The sequence below is a fragment of the Typopeltis vanoorti genome, chromosome 9 (genome assembly GCF_054136105.1).
Source record: "Typopeltis vanoorti isolate ZY-2024b chromosome 9, IOZ_Tvanoo_1.0, whole genome shotgun sequence".
Classification (NCBI taxonomy): Eukaryota; Metazoa; Arthropoda; class Arachnida; order Uropygi; family Thelyphonidae; genus Typopeltis; species Typopeltis vanoorti.
The window spans coordinates 5,185,967-5,207,335 of NC_143557.1; the positions used below are offsets into that span (position 1 = coordinate 5,185,967).

General features: G+C 34.3%; 1 protein-coding gene across 1 annotated transcript in view; it reads right to left on the bottom strand.

Annotated features, from left to right (window-relative positions):
- Nucleotides 1–1,968: 1,968 nt before the first annotated feature.
- The window catches only part of LOC150102858 (retinoid-inducible serine carboxypeptidase-like), a 279,126-nt gene continuing 259,725 nt past the window's right edge, over nucleotides 1,969–21,369 (bottom strand). The window contains exon 12 of the mRNA XM_090397958.1: nucleotides 1,969–2,272. Within this exon, the coding sequence (XP_090254084.1) occupies nucleotides 2,207–2,272 (66 nt within the window). The 3' untranslated portion in view covers nucleotides 1,969–2,206. The remainder of the gene's footprint in view (nucleotides 2,273–21,369) is intronic.

Below are 21,369 nucleotides of genomic sequence, written 5' to 3' on the forward strand. Positions count from 1 at the left end.
AAACTAGTTGTGTTTTAATAAAGTTTAACTCAAAACGTCAGTTTTAAGTCATTAAGACATTCCTGAATGCAAATAATGTCAAGTTTCTTTCTAATATCTTCATTTTTAATGATTCTGCCATTGATTCACTCCCTAGTTTTTCTCAGAACCATCATATGTGGTCTCGAGTCTGATCAAGTGTTTTATTTCTAACCCAACTCTCAGATCCATAATTTAAAACTGGCTTAAACACTGTTTGGTAAACTGCTAGTTTGATGTTTTGGCTAATTTCTCTTATTCCATATAAATATATTCAGCTGGCTACCCACCATACCAGCTTTACTTATGTTGTCTATTTTCAGATTTAACCTGCCATCTTCACTAAAAACTGTGCCTAAATAGCTGAAATATTTTACTTTTTCTAGAGGATCTCCATTCAGAATGCAGCTGAAGTTTTCTGTGTTCCTGCCTATTTTCATAGTTTTGGTCTTTTTATTGTTGATTTTCATGCCAAATTTGTTACAGCCATTATTCAATTTAGTTAGTGAATGCTGGAAACTTAGACTGGATGTGTTTAGGAGTACATCAGCATGCATAAAGCAAAGAGCTAAGTTTGACATCTCCAATTCTTATATCAGGCTTGATGCCACTTTCTTTCGTAATGTGATCTATATAGATGATAAATAAGAGTGGAGATAATGTGTATTCTTGTCTTTTCCCTGATTTTACATCAAACCATCTTCCTGTATTTCCTTCAATTCTAACTGCTGACTGACAACTTAAATATAGATATATATATATATTGCTCTGTATAATGTTCCATTCACCGCATATAAATGTAGTGTTTTGAAAAGCTTTTCTGTGGGCACTTTGTCATATGCCTTTTCTAGATCTACAAAACTTAAGTACAGATCCTTGTCATATTCCCACGATTTCTCAACTATTTGTCTTAAAGTGGAAATCTGATCTTGACAATCTCTTTCGGCCTAAACCCAGCTTGTTCTTCTCCAAGTTTTTATATAAGTGGGCAAATAAACACAACTCCAGAATTTGGGGAATCAAAAGTCCACATGCATTGTAGATAGCTTTTGGGGTGTCATAAACATGTTCTAACATTTTTTGCGCCCATAAGAAAGAAGAAAGTGAATGGATCCTTCTTTTTTTATTCGGAGTTTACTGTTACTGGTGGTGTGTACCTGGACACGCTACTTGGGTACCTAATATCACAATTAGATGATAACAACCACGACAGATGCTTATATTTCAGGCAAGACTGAGCACCTCCTCATTACCTGACAGACATAAGGTTGTACCTCAACACCTGTTTTTCAAGCAGCTGGATTGGTAGAGGGGTACCTGTAGCATGCCACTGAGTAGAGAAAGAAGTAAAACTGTGTGTGTGAATATACATATGCTAACCTGTATTTAGAGGAAATCTCATATTTTACGTACCAGTTAGTCACATTGATGATTACACTACATATGGCTCTCCTCCCATATATATTAGTTAATTAGTTTGAGGATATTGGTTTTCCTCTGAATGCTCCAATTTTCTGTTCATAAATATACCCATATGACCACATTTGAATAGCATTACTAGTTATGCAGAAAGAAAGAACCAAAAATTTCTAGGACTTCATGTTCCCGTTTACTTAGATGGACTTATGTCTCCTAATGATGTTGACAAATAATAATGTAAGTGATCTTCACAAGTTTGCCATATTGAAAGGGCAGTGGGATGGAGGGAGAAGTATTCTGTTATTTAAGTAAAGAGTTAATTAGTCAATTACATTGTTAATCATATGAAGGATGAATCACTGGCTTGGCTTGTTCAACAGTTATCATATTTTTCTGGAATGTTGAGTTGGATATGCAAAGGAAGTGAAAATGGTTAAATCTCATGTCATAATTCCAAACAGGGCACACCAAACATGCATAACCAGAGGAATTACTGTACTTCTGGTTGAAATGAAAACAGTTTCAAACCAGTAGAAAAGAATTTTTTTATTTTACATGCTGATGAATCAAATACTGTATATAAAGATACAATTACAGATTCATTTTCTTGTGAAAAACCATAGATTAGGAACATTAACAAGTTGCCTTAATCTGGAAACTACTGGTGAACAAATTAGAAATTTTCTGTACACTCAAAATTCATATGGCAGACACTCTAACTATAATAAACATTATATAATGTACAAAATATATTACTATTTCTTTATGACTATAATTTTTTTCCAATAATCATTTCCACCATTTTCAACGCAGTCACTCCAGCATCAGCAGGTACCTATAAATATACATAAAAAATTATCATACTATAAAAATATGATTATGAAAAGAAAAAAAATAGGTTTGAAATTTTTGCTATATCTTAATGAGTAATCAAAATCATCTAGAATATCACTTATTTTGTTTATGCATCCACTGTTAAGAAATGGCAGCAGTCATCAGCAAGCATTGTAAAATAATTAACATAAATGCGACAAGATGAAAATCATTTAGGTATTACTGCCTTTTTCCAACATAAAAGGCATACAGTATTGCTAAAAAGGAGTCAATAACATTCAAGGGGTGGTGCATATGTGTGAGAGTATACATCATTGGAAAAAAAAAATCTTATCTGATCAGTTCCTCTGAATGAGCCTTATAAAATGAAACCACTTCTGTACTACTGTGAAGTTGCTTTTTCAGCCTGTGAGAGCAATTAACACCGAGTATTGAAATAAGATGAGCTGGGACCAGATCTGCAAATTGATGAATGAAACCAAGATGTCCACAAATAATAATAATAATAATAAAAAAAAACATTCAGCCACACTGCTTGCATTAACCATGCTACCGGCCAGGACGTATATATATGTCCACATTTCCATTGATGCGAAGTGCATATTAAAATTGTAATACCATTGATTGAAATTTATGATGGATACAAAGCTTTTGAGGATGCGTATTTGATCTTTAATGGCCGGTAAGGTGGTTAAAGTCTTTTCATGTTCTTTTCCCTTCATTTATATTATATTTTTGTTTTTGCATCGAATATTAATAAATCTTTTACATGAAAATATGAATTTATTTTTTCATATTTATTTTTCACAATTTGCTTGAAATTCATATATGACTAATTTATCAATTAATTAATTGTATGAATTTTACTGTGGAGGTATGTTGTATTTACTGTTACTGAACAAGCTGAAATGGAACCAGATCTGCAATTTGGTGATTTTCAAAATATCAAACCAAGATGTCCACAGATAATGAAAAATGTTCACACTGTTTGCATTGAAGTTTTCTCATGTTCCTTTTCCTTCTCATATTATATTTTTGTTTTTGTACAGAATATTAATAAATCTTTTAGGTGCAAATATGAGTTTATTTCTTCACATTTATTTTTCATAATTTGATTGTAATTCATTAATATGTAATTTATAAATTAATGAATTTATATTGGTTATATGATTTTTACTGTGGAGGTGTGTTATATTTACTGTTAGTAGAGGGATGCACAATCACAAAAGTTTGAAAACCACTATGTCAGAGCACAGTATTTTGTTATTTTTTATAATATATTTTAGCAGAATTTTTTCTATATTACACAATTGTGAAATATCTTTTACAAAGTGCATGAGAGTTAGGTTCATAACTTGGTGACAACGATGTTTCAGCCAATATCACAATTATCAACACCATTTCTGGACAGTTTACTAGCAATGTTACCAGCAGCAATCATACCCTAGGAGCATGTTCACATACACAGAGAAATCAATTTTACTTAAACTTATATAATCTGATTACTCAATAACTGAAAAGCCTGTTTAGTCATTCTTTGGTCATACTGTAATAAGAAGGTGATAACTGTGTCATCACCTTCTTAACCGGAATTTCCGAATGTTTGCTGACTTAAGTGATGACCATATAATCACTCTCTCCAATTGGAAACAACACAGCACCTTACTTATGGACAGGTCTTCTAATCCTATAACCATATCAACACTCTTTTATCCTGAGTCCACTTCATCACATTCTGCTTCAAGTAAGTAACTCTCAGTAAGTGCATAAATTCCATTTCCTTTCTGCCATGTGATCTTTCCACCTTCCAAGTTTATGTCTCCAAAGTTGAAGTTCCCTCAAAATAATTACTCAACTTGCACTCATTGTACTAATCTGCCTATGCATGTCTTCATCATCTCTGGCCTATAGCAGCCACCAATTTTATATTTTGTCCTACTGGCCTCAATCACACACCAGACTGATTCAAAAAAACTGCTGCCTGCTTTACTGACTCCTACTCTTGTTGGCTGATATCAGCTGAAATTCATTTAATATGAGCAGCATTCCACCCTCTGTCCTGTCTACCCTATCCTTCCTGAAAATACTAAATTCATCACATTCTATCCCAGTAACTATGTCATTTGCTGTTAGCCAAATCTCACTAATGTCTATAACTTTTGGCAAAGTTGCACTAACCAATGCTCAAAAACTCCTCCCTCTTATTCCCAATAATTCTAACATCAGTAGATCAAAACTTTAGCAACCCCTTAGGCTCCTGATCACCTTTACATCCTAAAATGACTACCCAATTCAATGTTGTGGCCAGAGAGACTACATTCCACATTTTTTGCTCATTCACACACTTGTTTGCTTCATGAGTGCCTTCACACAAACTCATCTGCATCTGCCCTAATTTTTTTTAGTTTTCTTGTGGATCCACCTCTCAGTGAACAAAGCTCTCTCTAGACACTTAACTCTGAATCCATTCAAGTGCAGCCCATCAGCATTATACAAATCTTTCCGTCCATCAAAATCAGACCATAGGTCCACAAATAACACATCCTTTCTGCACAACCTACATAATGATTCATTAGCTATCACTATTCTCTTTCTTAGTTTGCCTCTATCACAACATGGCAGCAGACTTCAACTTCTCCTCCTCCTTTTTTGCTTCTTCCAATAACTCCTTCACACCTTACCCTACACAATACTTCTAATACTTCATAATACAAAAAGTATTATCTAATACTTCAGCCAAACCAATCAATTATTTCACTTCTCCTTTCTGTATTCTGACAGCAAAATCTTGTTTCCCCTGGAAACAATATTTTGCTTGTAAAAAAAAATATAAACATTATTATATTAGCATTGCTCTGCTAATATACAATAAAATGGAAAATCTCGCAGTGCCAAAGTGCTTAGGTTTTCACTTACTAACATTAAACTGATAGCCATTTTCATTTGCCACATTCAAATCATTCTATAAGTGCTGGATATCCGTAGCATTCCTGATTGCCCTGCTTATCTTTGCATCATCAGTAAACAATTGAAAATCACCTGTTAGATTCTTTCTAATATATTAATTTATAGACTGAACAACAATGGTCCAAGGACTAAATTCTGAGGCACCACTGGTCACCTTCAATCTGGCAGATTCACACCCACCATATACTACTTTTTGACACCTGTCTGTCAACCATCCACTTATCTAAGGCAAGAGTTTATATTGCAAATATTCTCCAGTTTATGCAACAGCCCTTCATGTGGTATCCCATCAAATGACTTACTAAAAATCCAATAGCATCATAGTGTATGCATTCTCTTTATCCAACTCAATTGTAACATTTTATGAAATACGAGGAAACTGCTAAAACATGATCCCCCTTTAGTATATGGTTTTAGTTATTTCTTCAATGAAGGATGCTAAGGTTTTTACACTGAATTCATTATAAATAAATTAAACTAATGATATTGGTTTAGTAATTTATTCAACAAAGTTTGCTATGAATATCACATAGAAAATTAATTTATTGAAGGTTTTGGATGAAGACAAGATGTGCTTTCTTCAGGTTTCTGTAAATTTAGGATGAAGGAAGAATTTAACTGACTTATGTTACACTTATAGAGAAAAAGCAGTTTCTGTATTAACTTTCCTCCTGTATGGATCCAAGAGAAAGTTCTGCTGGAAGCAAGAAAGAAAATTCCAGAAGTTTTTATCCATTAAGAATAGAGGGAAAAGGAAGATGAGATGAGACGAGAGCATTATATTGAATGGAGGCAGTGTAGATAGTGTTTTCATACAGTTTCATGTTGTAATCTGAAGAATATATTGATGCTTGTGTAATTAGGTTATACTGATTTTATGTTGTATATATTTGTGAGTTTTATAAATAAAAGATATTTTTCTTTTGGTTGTACAGGGTATACCATTTGGAATTGAAGGACTAATGTAAAGTTTAACTTTCTAAAATTAAGGAAAAGGCCTTTAAAAGACCAGAATTTTTATACAAGTAAGGATAATAATTATCAATTATTTGATGCTACGTAGGCAAACAATATTGGTCATCATTTTTTTTTTTTAATCACTTTTAGCAGAATAATGAACCGTGATCATTTCCAGATAAGAGCAATTAATGTGTTGTTGATTTTTTAAATTGTTTTTAAATCTCCATTAATAATTAATGCATACAAAACATGAAATGATCAACAAAAACCAACTACAACAATAAAAAAAAAAAACCACCTGAACTGTTAATATAACACTTACAACATAAAAAACACAAAACAGAGGTGCAAAAATCATAGCATTAAAACAAGAAAACCCTCAAAATTAATAACAAATATCACTTCCATCTTCTTGCATTTAGTGAAGTAATGGTAAATGAAAGTTTGCATTATGAAATGGAAAGTTTTTCCCATAATGCAGAAATAAGTTATTTCTTGTAACTACCTGTATTTATGCAACTTAATTTCATTGAACAAATTAAATGCAATTTGATTTGCATAGTTAACGAAGTTAATCAAAGAAGAATAAACATTTATTAACCAAATATGAGAAAATAACAATTTATGCTAAAAAACGGGAGTTCTGATTGCAGAAATGAGCACTGTGATGAATTTGTATAAATTTTACAAAACCTCATTGGTGAAAATACAATATTTTTCATGATAGCCATATTTGGACATAAACCCTACCCTACATACACACCCAAAAGTGAAAGAGCAAAAAAAAATCTTTTTCCCCTGCTTCTCGCAAATGCAATGACTGCTATTACTTTAATCTCCCCTCTCACAGCAAAGTGTTGATTTTTCTTTCTTTCTTTCTTTTTTTTTTTTTTTATGTTTTATTCCCTTCATGTTGTATTTCACTTCAGAATACTATCACTGGTAACAAAGGCAATAATCAATATTAAAAATACAAAGTTATTAACATAAGGATTTTCCAAAACAAGGTTTCGCACTGCTCCTGAAAATAACAATAAATGCCAAAAGTTATTAAGTATTGGAGTTATTCCATATCTCCAACCATAGGCTAAGTTAAATGAGTCATATAAAATGTTTAATTTATATTGAAAGAGTAATTTAAAAGTTATACCTGGTTGTATATTTTTAGGTGTGTATGACAAAATATTTAGAGCCACACTTGATTGAGCAGAAAATTATGTCTTGTAAATCTCTTTTCAGTATAACTTAAACATTTTATATCAATCATTTAACTTAGGCTCTGGTTGGTGATATGGTGTAGCTCAAGTACTTAAGTTTTATATTCATTGGCATACATAGATTATGTTTCTTTTCTCTGCTTTCAGTACTCTGATATCTGCATTACTGCAAAGGTTTCTGAAAGCTGTGGACTCAGCTCTTGTAATGTTGCCTGGAAGCAGTTCTGAGTTAATTAAGACCGCTGTGGTCTTCAGCTATAATACCAAATTTTGGTATGTTGTTGTTGTTGGGTGTTATTGCCAAATTAAAACTCTTTAACAGGATGCTTTGTTTGGTATGGACAAAAGAATTCATGAGGAGAGATTATGACAACCTTTCCACAGAGAAGACTTCTTTATTGATTTTCTTTCCCTCTTATTAATCCACCAAATTTCAAGTTATTTTTTCTTTTCTTCTTTCTGCAGTAGTACAAGGTATACTGGATGTTAGTCTGTCAACAGAGTCCAAAAGGTTTGATGGTAAAGCAGCAGTTACACATGAATGATAAGAACATGTTTATTGTGTGCAACAACTGGAATCTAACATCAGTAATGGAAACAAGAGTAAGGCTCAAATGTACTCAAGTAGATTTGAAATTCTTTTTTTTTAATGAAAAAAAAAAAATTTGTATTCTTAAATTTAAAAATGATAACTGCAATATCACAAAGTGAGAGAGTCAATCATTAGTTTGATTAAGAGAATATATAGAAGGCGCAGAGCAGCTGTTAAGTACAGAGAACTGGTATTACTGAGTTTGTAACATCTAAAGGTCTGAGACAAGGGTGTGCAATGTCCCTGTTTAAGATTTACCTTGATGTATGCTGGCAAAATGAAAACGTTTTATGTAGAATTATGGGAATTGAGATTGGAAACAGAGTCGTTCATTTACTACTGTTTGCTGACAATCAAGTGATATGTCCTCCCCCATTTAAGGACTCCATTTTGATGATATAATAAGGGATTTTGTGGCATGCGGGACTTGTGGAATGTATGCTTCCCAGCGTTGTATATGTAGCAGGTGAGAAAAGAGGAAATACATATATGCGCAAAATGCAGATAATGGGAGGAACTTCATGAGTTAGAGATTACTATAACAGACCTCGTTGAGTCAAACTGAACAAACCAGAAAGATGAGTATGTGTGTTTCTACATACAGATTTTAATATATTTTAAAAATATTTTTGATATACTTTTCAATTTTTAGAACAAAAAAAAAAAAAAAAAATCAAAATGCAAAAATCAAGAATGCATTTTTATTAATTTTTTTTAAATTAAAGTATTTTCATGAATAAGTTCAAGAAAGCTTTTTTTTTATTATTTATAAAAATGCCAGTAACCATCATCTATCTACCTTTACAATAGAAACATAAAGAAACAAATGGTTTCCAATGCTCACAGATCATGCTTTTTTTATTACTGTAGTGTGTTTTTACCATTCTCAATTAATCGAGGTAGACTGAGAAGCAGACATCCCCTGTATAATATTCTAGTAACACCATAAAAAATAACTTTTATATAGTTCAAGCTTTATTCAATAAGGTATCAATTTTAACAATAAAGATGCATAAAGATGTCATTAATCTCTCCTTGCACACCCTTGTCCAAGCTGAACATAGCATACATCAAAGAGTAAGTTTTGAAGGAATTCCTGAAAACATTCCATAAGTTGAAATAATAGCTTTAAAAAAATGGAAGATTTCACAGGGCAAAAGTTTTTTTTTTTTTTTTTAACAGTATGTCTTTGGGACAGTGAGGTCCCGTTGAGCTTTTGATTAACAGAAGTTACTTTTTTTTGCCATTTTGTCTCATGCACCAGAGGCCTGAAGACTAACAAAACGAGACAGTAGAATACAAGCAATGGAAATGAAAGTTTTGAAGAAAATGTTGACAAGATTGAATAAGAAATGTGGACATGTATTGGGATTTTCCAGTCCCAAGACAAGAAGAATGCTTGTGAACTCTCACTTGAAGTTGTTTGGATATATAATGAGAATGAATTTAGAAAGAAAAAATACCAAGGAGAATATGAAATGGAAATTGAGGGGGGGGGGAGGTAGAGAGACCAGATAAGAGAAGATTTTTAAAAAAAGAAACTTGAGCTAGAACAGTGTTCATGAAGAAAGAATATGGGAGAATGGAAAGAAATGAAGAGATCTCATCTGCCTGATTGACCATTTCTATTGCAATAGTTCTCATTGATGATGATAAGTTAGGTTTGGAGACACTTAAGATAACAGCAATCTGAACTCAAAATGCTTCCAAGCATCATCACAAGAGTGTGTGTGTTTCTACAGACATTAAGTTGAGTCCATAGTGCTCAAAACACACTGGAAATCATAAAGGTAAAAAAGTATTGAAGGCAAATTAAAAAAAAAAGCAACAGTATTTCTAAATACATATAATTATATATCCAGTGGACTTATTAGAAGATTCTAATAACCAGAGACAGAAGTCGACCCCACATGTATTGTATATAATTATACCAACAACTTGATAAATACACCAAAATAACAAGTAAAAGGTGATTAAAGTCAGTTGATTCCTCTAAGCCAGTGGTTGCAAACTGGCAACTTGTGGGCCGATACGGCCCGCACAGGCTTCGTATCTGGTCTGTGACCTTAATGATTTATTTTCTAAAAATCAATGTTTCTAACATCCTGCGGGGATTAAAATAGAAAAAATTCAAACTTCTAAATGTTTTATGACAGCTTTAAACAAAAGTAAAACTTATTACTACAATTCTTTGTACCATGTTTCTATCATCAAATGTTGGAAACACTGAATGGAAGTTACTTGTCACGAAGCCATTTTAAGCCACGTGATACAATGTCAATAAGTTACAGGTTACCATTGTAACATGAGAGTGTGTTAATAAAAAGTTACCTCAATAACTTATATTTTTTTTTGCCCATAACAGTTAAAAAAAGAAAAATAGATCAAGAAGGCAGAACTTTACAAGAAAAATGGGAGAAGGCATATTTCTTTGTGGAAGTAAAAATATTCCAACATGTTTGATATGTAGACAAAGTGTCACCGTGGTGAAAGAATATAACCTATAACGCCATTATGAAACAAACCATAAGAACTGTGATAAATATATAGAAAAGATGCATGATGACAAACTTAAAGATTTAAAAAATGAAGTTTGAACAGAGGATATTTTCGAATGTTATCACAAGTGAAGCTGCTGTTAAATGTAGTTACGTCATAAGTGAAAATATTGTTCGAAACCTTTTACTGATGGAGAATTTATTAAGAATTGTATTTTAAGTGCAGTTGAAATCATATGTCTGGAAAAAAAAGCAAGCATTTCAAAGTATAAGCCTATCAGGAAATACCCATATTGAGTGAAAAAATAAAGAGCTTTGTAGCGTTTTTCATTGAAATTGATGAATGTACAGACATTATTAATACTTTCCAGTTAGCAATATTTATTCGTGGCGTTGATGACTATATGAATGTGACTGAAGAACTATTGGATATAGTGCCTATGTCAGGAACGATGACAGGAAATGACTTATATTTGCGTATTGAGAAAAAGTCTTGAAAATGCTCACGTGGACTGGTCAAAATTAGTAATTGTGACTACAGATGGGGCTCCTGCTATGGTTGGTGTTAAAGTCAGACTTGTTACAAAACTTCAAATGAAAAAGGAAATGTTGTGCAAGGACAAACTCAAATCGTTTCATTGCATAATACACCAGGAGTCACTTTGTGCAAAAAACTAAAGATGGAACACGTTATGAGTGTAGTAATTAAAACAGTAAACTGGATACACTCTCCAGCCTTGAATCATCGACAATTCAATGCTTTGTTGGATGAATCGGATTCACAATACAGCAGTTTGCCATATTATACGGAGATCAGGTGGCTTAGTCATGGCATCGTTTTAAAAAGATTTTTTGAACTCTTAAAAGAAATTGACATGTTTACTTCATCCAAAGGAAAATTGATTCCTCAGTTCACCGATGAAGATTGGTGCAAAGACTTGGCCTTTTTAGTTAATGTAATAAGCCATTTAAACACTTTGAATACTGCTCTGCAAGGACGTGAACAGTTGATATGTCATATGTATGATTCAATTAAGTCATTTCTAGCAAAACTCTATTTTTAACAAACCCAATTGACAAAGAATAATTTAGCCCACTTTCCTACACTTAAATCAATTTCTTGAAATAATAATGATGCTGAAAAGTACATTCCTCAAATTGAAGAATTGAAAATTAAATTTGAAAAAAGATTTTCTCAACCAGTTTGAAAATGAAGAGTTGACTAAGAATTACAAATGGAAGTAATTGAACTCCAGTGCAATACTGAACTAAAAAATAAATATAACGAAGTTGGCATACCAAATTTTTATAAATACCTCGGCAATAAATATCCCAAATATAAAATTTATTGTGCAAAAATGTCAATCTTTGGAAGCACCTATGTATGTGAGCAATTATTTTCAATTATGAAACTTAATAAGTCAAAGTTTCACTCACGGATAAAAGATTCTAGATTAAATGCAATACTTCATATTGCAACATGAAACGAAAAAGCAGATATTGACATGTTAGTACAGAGGAAAAGATGTCAGGTTTCAGGATCAAAATCAAATAAAAAAAAAAAGGACTAGTAGATAAAAATCTTTATTTTTGTAAGTCAAAATTATGTATTTAAATAATTTTCTTAAAGTATAAATAAAATGTAATTGAACTTATATTTTCTATGCTTGTTACATTTTTAAAATTTAAAAATAAAATTGATTATAAATTTAAATGGTGGTGTAATAACAGTTTACGTAAGTCATAAAGGCCCGGCAACAAATGGGCCTTTTTTAGAGCCGTTCTTTTTTTAGTTTATAATTTCACAGAATAATATTGAATACGGCCTGCATCTGATATACATCTAATTGACTGGCCCTTTGCTGCATTTGAGTTCAAGACCCCTGCTCTAAGCTGTGCAGCCATGCAGCTGAAATTTTCTTTTAAAAACACTGCTGATTTTAAGTCACCATTTACATGTTTGTTTTTGCTTTCCTTTTCTGATCCTCTACATATTCTAATTGGTTACTCAACTGCTGCTGTATTGGTACAGTTAGGTTGTGTGATCTTGGCTGGCCAGCAGGCCTCGTTAGGAATGAAACAGGCGGCCTTCCTATTTTCCAATGGATGGAAAAGTGATAATTGGCTGAAGTCCTTGCTTTACCAGAGTCATCTAGTGACAGAAACCTGAAGTTATGTGAAATAGACTCAAAGTCAGGTACAAAGGTGATATTGTCATCAAATGACAGGGTTTTGTATGTATATAACAAAAAAAAAATTCAAAGTTCTGCACAGTCATCAGGTCACGTAAAAATTTTCTGCTCATGGAAGTAGCAGGTCTGTGCAGCAGTAAAAAAAATGAAAAATAATTAGAGGGAGTGTTGATTATAGAACAAACCAGACATTCCTTTATGACCAACTGCAGATGAAAGAGATCTGTTTACATACAAGCTCTTTAGAAATTTATCTAAGCTGTTGCTTCCACATAATGGAGAAAAAAGACATTCACATGTGAACAATTCAAGAGAGTTTGATAAAACTAGGGACATCATCCAAAGAATCCAGCAAGTCTACTTAAGAACATGCTCAAGGAAGAAACATTACTATTGCTGCAAGAATTATTTCCTCCAGAGGGATTGAACAGACTTCATCAGTCTGTTCAATCCCTCTGACAGCAATTTTCCAGTATATTAAAGAGAAGTTTTAGCTGCATATCCTCGATTTCTCAATGACAGGCCAACATGTACTTATTGTTTGAAAATCAGGCTTCATCATTCATTGAACAGATTTCATCAGTCTGTTCAATCCCTCTGACAGCAATTTTTCCAGTATATTAAAGAGAAGTTTTAGCTGCATATCCTCGATTTCTCCATGGTAGGCCAACATGTACTTATTGTTTGAAAATCAGGTCATTGAGGTCTACCATATAAACTTTAAAAATGTGGCTATATAAACAAATGAATTTTTCTTAATTTTGTCAGAAAATAAAGAACATCTGACATCACTGCATATGTAAACAGCTTAAAACTTCAAAGTTTACAATTTGAACTGATAAAATAGGGTTCACTTTTCTTTTTAGATATACTAATCTTTGTCTCAGTTTGAAATAGATTAGTATACAGTTTCTAAAAAGTAATACAAGGAAATATTCACACGTCACTTCACACCACCAATGTGATGCAAAAAAAAATGTGTTATCAAACCTTTGTGAGAAGAAACATGAAGTCTTATCTGAGTATCTCATAAAAAAAATGGATACAATGAAAAAAAAAAAAAAGTCAGTTAATGAAATCCTACAAAAGACACTCAGAAACTTCCAAGAATTGAGAAGCTGTTCCATAGTTCTTCCAAAACTTAGAAACATAAAAGATAAAACAGCCTTGGCTTTTAAGCAACACAACCTGAAAGTGGTATTCACACTACTGAAGAAAGTATCCTCTATGTTGAGAAGATCTGAACAAGTCATGCCTGTCTTTAAAAAAAGGTATTATTATTACCCCAAGACCTCATGGAGCCAAAGATTCATTTGGGAGGTACTTTTATTACACACACAGCTCACCATATCGTGTCTTGATCACACTCAAACTCTTTGCAGACACCACACTCTCAGGCAAGGCATTCCATTTACAACGCTGCATGAAAAAACCGGCTCTCACTCCCTCTTTATACAGTTTCCAGGAATGACCTCTGTTTCTCCCCCGATCTCCCACTATTTTCTGTAGAACTTCTCCAGCATTGATCCTATAACAACCCCTTACCAACTTGTGGGTCTCTATCATATCTCCCCTCTTCCTCCTGTCCACCAGACTCTGCAAATTACATCTTCTCAATCTTTCCTCATACTCAACATTTCAGAGGTCAGAAACTACTGTAGTCAGTCGCCTTTAACCCTTTCCAAGATCTATTTATCCTTCTGAAAACCAGGTGAACAAATCTGGGCACAATAGTCCATGTGGCCTAATCAAAGCCTTATACAACGGAACAAGAATCTCCTGACTTCTACACATCAGTGTTCTCTGCATCGTTCCCAGAAGCCTTTGTGTTGTCTTCACAATTTTGACTATGTATCTCCTAAATTTCCGATCCTTATCCACTATCACTCCTAGATCTCTTATTTCCTCCACCTCCAAAAATATATCCTTCCCAAGCATAAATTCTGGATCTCATCTTTCTTTTCCAAATTTTAAAACCTTCCATTTTGCAACATTGAACTCACATCCCCATTTCTGTGCCCAATCACTAATTTATTAGTCTTCTTGTAAGGCCACTACATCTTTGCTACACTTCATGTTCGTCCCAACTTTGCATCATCTGCAAACAACTGAATATCTCAATCTAAATCTTCACCAATATCATTAATAAAAGTTAAACAGTAACGGCTCTAAAACAAACCCCTGAGGCACTCCACTAGTGACTTTCCATTTCCTGGATATCGCTCCCCCATACACAACTTGTTGATACCTATCAGACAGCCAGTCTCCAATCCACTGCACAAATCTAATATCCAACCCCATCTGCTCTAGTTTGACTGTCAACTTATCATGAGGTACTCTATCAAAAGCCTTTGCAGAATCCAAGTATATTACTGTGTATCCTTCTCCTCTGTCCAAGGAAGCAGTCACTTTACTGTAATAAGTAAGTAGATTACTAAAACATGACCTCCCTTTAGCAAATCCATGCTGTCCATCAAAGATAATACCATTGCTGTCAACCCAACTCTGGATCCTAGTTCTCACAAGCTTCTCCAACTACTTAACCACAACACCTGACACACAGATAGGCCTATAGTTTGATGTTTGAGTTCGATCACCTCCTTTATGAAGTGGCACAATCTTGCCCTCCTTCCGCTCTTTAGGAACTTGACCGAGTGCAAGACTCGTATTAAAAAAATATGTCACGGCAGGTGTTGACTCCCAGGCACATTCCTTTAGAATATGTGGTGATATATTATCAAGTCCCACAGCCTTATTAATATCTAGTTTACTCAATTCCCCATACACTTCTTGCTCACTTACAGTCAGTCTCTCCTCTCCATCATCAACTGCTCTCAATCTCGCCATGAAGTTACATTCACAAGATTGAAAAACCTTCATGAACTGCTCATTAAGCATCTCCACCACACATTCCGCAACAGCTGTCTTTATATCATTTTCTGCAATCAATCAATGTCATCCTTCCATAATCATTCTTTCTTTTGCTGGCTACATATCAAAAGAACTCCTTAGGATTCTTTTTGGCTTCATTAGCTAACTGCTGTTCATACCTCTCTTTAGCTACCATCACCAACCAAGTCACCCTCCTTGCCTGGTCTTTGTAGACCTCATGGAATTGGTTATTTCCACTTCTCTTATGCTGCTTCCACAATGCCCTTTTTCTCTGCATCGCATGCTTAATCTCTTTATTCATCCATCTTACACCTACCTTATTTAACCTTCTCACCCTTCGAATACATTTAGACATTGCATCTACTAGATAGTTTTTGAAAATCCCCCAAGCTGCATTGATCTCTTTTCGAGCTAACTCCTCATTCCATGCTACACCTGTAAGCTGTCTTCAGAGCTCTTCATAATCCCCACCCCCCACCCACCCCTTGTAGTTCCACATATACCCTTTACTCACAGAGGAACTAACACTGCTGGCAACCACCCAGGTAATCACCTCATGGTGATTACCTGGGTGGTTGCCAGCAGCAGTTGCTACCTTCTAATCTTGCCCTTGGTTGCTACCTTCCAGCAGCAGTCTTTCCAAGCGACTCACACCATAACCACTCAAATGCAGTCCATCCTCCCATACAGTTCACTTCGTCCTTCAAAGTCATTCCACACATCAACAAACTGTACTCCCATCTCCTCACACATTACAGCCAGCATATCATTTATAATCCTTGCTCTCTGCCTCATCTCACCACAGTCATACCTACTGACTACCCTTCCTGTCACACTATTCTCTTTTATCCTTCTAAGCAGCCTCCTGATATCCATTCTGACGTGCTCTTTGTCCTCTGTCAAATCATTTGTACCTATTAAAATCATCAACTCCTTTGCTTGCTCCCTCCTCATATCCAATGCCTCAATCACTCTACTCATTTTACTGCCTGGAAAACCATACCCTGTGCAGCCTATCATCCAGCACACCTTTAATAATGGAGTTGCCATACAACTCAACTTGCCCATCTTTCGTTAACTCTTTCATGCCACCATGATTTGTTTTAATAGTTTTTACCCGAATTTTCTTAATTTCATTCCGCACATATTTCATCTTTTTCTTCATCCAATCCAATTCAACTTCTGAATCTCGCATCACATTCTCTCTATCATTCACTCTTTCTAATTTTTTAACTCTCGACCCTCTCTTCTCACTTTCACTCTCATTCATGTTTCCGTACTTTCGGTCCAACATACGTCCAACTTTCGCTATCATTCATTAGGATTCTTAGGATTCTTTTTGGCTTCATTAGCTAACTGCTGTTCATACCTCTCTTTAGCTACCATCACCAACCAAGTCACCCTCCTTGCTTGGTCTTTGTAGACCTCATGGAATTGGTTATTTCCACTTCTCTTATGCTGCCTCCACAATACCCTTTTTCTCTGCATCGCATGCTTAATCTCTTTATTCATCCATCTCACACCTACCTTATTTAACCTTTTCACCCTTCGAATACATTTAGACATTGCATCTACTAGATAGTTTTTGAAAATCAAAATCCCCCAAGCTGCATTAATCTAACTAACTTGATCCAGCTAACTCCTCATTCCATGCTACACCTGCAAGCTGTCTCCAGAGCTACCTTCCAGCAGCAGTCTCTCCAAGCGACTCACACCATAACCACTCAAATGCAGTCCATCCTCCCATACAGTTCACTTCGTCCTTCAAAGTCATTCCACACATCAACAAACTGTACTCCCATCTCCTCACACATTACAGCCTGCATATCATTCATAATCCTTGCTCTCCGCCTCATATCACCACAGTCATACCTACTGACTACCCTTCCTGTCACACTATTCTCTTTTATCCTTCTAAGCAGCCTCCTGATATCCATTCTGACGTGCTCTTTGTCCTCTGTCAAATCATTTGTACCTATTAAAATCATCAACTCCTTTGCTTGCTCCCTCCTCATATCCAATGCCTCAATCACTCTACTCATTTTACTGCCTGGAAACCATACCTTGTGCAGCCTATCATCCAGCACACCTTTAATAATGGAGTTGCCATACAACTCAACTTGCTCATCTTTCGTTAACTCTTTCATGCCACCATGATTTGTTTTAATAGTTTTTACCTGAATTTTCTTAATTTCATTCTGCATCTATTTCATCTTTTTCTTCATCCAATCCAATTCAACTTCTGAATCTCACGTCACATTCTCCCTATCATTTAGTCTTTCTAATTTTCTAACTCTCGACCCCCTCTTCTCACTTTCACTCTCATTCATCCTTCTTTGTTTTGGTACTTTCGGTCCAACATGCGTCCAACTTTGGCTATCATTCATTCTTTGATTTTTTCCACTTTCGATTCCTGCATCACGTTATTTCCGGTTTCATTCTTCTCTCAATTTCGTTTCCTTCTGTCACTCTCACCTCACTTTCGTCCTTTTTAACATCTGTTACGGTTTTCAAATCACTCGTTTTCTTTTTTATTGATTTTTTAACATTCTTTCACCTCTCTTTCACGATATCCTTCTCTTTTGAATGTGCACTCATTTTCCTCACGACATTCTCGCTACTAACACTTTGTCATCAATTTCATGTTAGCATTCATCAATTCCTCGTTCAGGTCACACTTCACACACACACCCTCCTTCCTTCCACCCTAAACATCCACAAATCATTTATGTAATCAAAAGAATGCATATAACACACCTCACACTTAACGCAACGACTGAAGTCTAAGTTAAAGTCATGGAATAACAAAACTGCCGCCATGTTTCCTCTGCCGGTTACTACTCTAAATTCTAATAATAACGAATTCGTAATTAAGTTTAGGCAAAAAAAAAAATCCCCCACACTAATAATATTGGTAGTGCAACTTTTACAACAGCTCTTACTCAAACAAATACTCATATACACTTAATTTAATTTAAACAGAAAGGTTTAAATTAACAGTATTACTTTTAATTTAAACTCTTATGAATAACAACCACAAGGAACCTACTGATGGTACAGCAGCACTTTTCATGATTTTTTCCAAGAAAAGAGCAGTACTTGTTCATTCAAGTGTTCTGGCATTCTATATACAGAGAATACTAAATGCAGAAGTGCTATTGCTCTCCAAATTTTAACAATCTCTCCAACCTATTCAAATTTTTATTTATTTTTATTTTTGCAAGCTTGGTTTTAAACTGTTGGCTTAGCAGATATGGTCATCTGCCTTGATGACTTAAGTGTCCATAACTCGAACTGGCTTCTCTTTACCAAGAACACTAGCTATGCCAGAAGCATCTGCTATTATTCATTTATTTATTATTATTATAACATGACACCTACAGGGAGTCCTAAGACTCATCGAGGGAGGGCACCTAATTTACATTTCTCCGTCTCCATTTACACCAGCGCCATCTACTGCCTACCACCACCACTAGCATTTTCACAGATAATCACAAACATCCTTGCCCATGGTGGGATTCAAACCCACAGCCTTTTGGCTGGAGAGCAGATATGCTAACCACTTGGCCAACCAGGCTGGCAGTACACTAAATAAGTTTACCAGTACACTAAATATAGTAGTATCTCGCTAATCCGAACTAATAAAAACCGTGATCATTCGGATTGGCAAATATCACCAGAGACAACAATAACTAGCATTTAAGACAAAAATAACCAGATTCTAATGGTACATCAGTTTAATTCTGTAAATAAATGAAGTAACTGATAGAAAAAAGCTACTGTATACATATATATATCTGTATTGCTGAGGATTTTGATTTAATAAAATTACATTGTTCAGTACATAACTTAATTTGCGTAAAAAATATCGCTTTCTTGTATACAACACAAAAAAATTTTACAAAATAACACACAAAAACGTTTTTTTATTTCTCTGTAAAAAAGGTCACTAATTTTCTTTTGCTTCTTGAAAGCTAAACTTTTTTCGAATGCTTCTTCTCGTAGCTGCATCAGCAATAAAATTTTGTGGAATGGCGTATCATTCTGATTAGCCCATTCTATACACATATTAAACTGTCAACTGCCTCTTCATATTTGACTTTTTTTTCCTTCAAGTTCTTTATCATCATCATCGTCTTCTGATTCATTCGGTATTCATCATATTTATAATTTCAACAGCTGATTTGATTTCGAATTCACTTTCGGTTTTACCTGTAATCCATTCCGTAACATGTTTGTTTAAATTTCAAGATCTGGATTTTTATTTTTAACTAAATTATGCACGTTTTGAATTTCCTCTTTTTGTATATCACCGTAGTTATCTTGTAAATTCTAGAAGGTCACAGTTTTTTCCATGATGCTCGAATTGCTTCAGGCTCGAAGCTTCCCAAGCAGCAGCAACTGAGAATGCTACATCATTCAAATTTATATTTTTTATTGATGTGGTAACATCATAATTTTGTTAAATTACATTTAAAAACAGGTCTTTATGATATTTTAATTTAATGGATTGTATTATGTTCTGATCTGTTGATTGCAACAATGGAGTACAGTTTGGAAGCAAAATAATAGTACACAAAATAATAATACATAATAAATAAAACTTTTTTTTAATTCAAACTGCAGTTCGGATTACTGGACGGTTCGTATTAGCGAGATACCACTGTAATTCTATTGAACATCTTAAAATCTTGACCTTTTCTTAACTAGTTCCTAGTTTACTTTCAAATTATACCACGGATATTATGACTGTAACATGTCTCCTGCATGAATACACCAGGACAATATCTTCCATTTCTTTCCCTTCATTAACTGAATTTCCTGATTTGGTTTTGATTGGAGATCAAGGAAGCGAAGTTGGCTGTTAACAATCACCATTATTTTTGGGAAAACTGAGAACAAACAATAGGAAAATAATCGAATGATCGATTTTTATCTGCTTTTTCTTGGGATGGAATGAATATAAGCTGCTTTTATATAGTAAAGTAGATGACAGATGAGAATAATAGGATGCAGAGATGATACAGAACAGGTGTTAGTTGTAAAGTGCAAATTCTAAGTACAACTGGGAGAGAGATACCATCTGGACCAAATAACTTCTTGGTATCTATCCTACCATGGAAGTAAGCTTATATTCATCCCATTCCAAAAAAAAAAAAAAAAAAAAAAAAAAAAAAAATCAGCCAAAACCTACTGTCCCACTATCTTCACCTCAGTTCTATCTAAAATTATGGAGGTCATTACCAGTGAAGTTCACTTAATGTATTCCAACCTATACAACTGGGTTACTAGTTTCCTCTCCTTGAATATTTCTCCACCAATGCTTGCATCTCATGGCTCTAGTTTTCGTTCTTTCTAATGTAAATCTCATCCAGAAAATATTACAAATTATTACACATTTAATAGTCAGTGAGCTAAGAATTACATAATCAGGGAGCTTTGCTCTAGAGACCAAACACGGTACTTTTCAAGCCATTACAAGAGTCCAGTAAGTGGGTTTGCAACAGGCAATAAAAATCATCAACCACGTGTTAACGTTTTTTTTTTTTTAAATGTAAATGATCTTCTCTAACTAACCTCAAATCTTGCCTCCAAAGGTCCACCAATAATAACTGGCATTTCTCCTACCCACTTAAATGATGTGCTCAAACATCTCAAGCTTCAAAATCTACAGCATGCATTAGCAGTTATCTCTGTACTATTCTTCCATCGGGCAAAGATGATTATGGGCAAACGCAATGATACCAAAACACAGTTCTACTTTTCCACAAAATAATAAA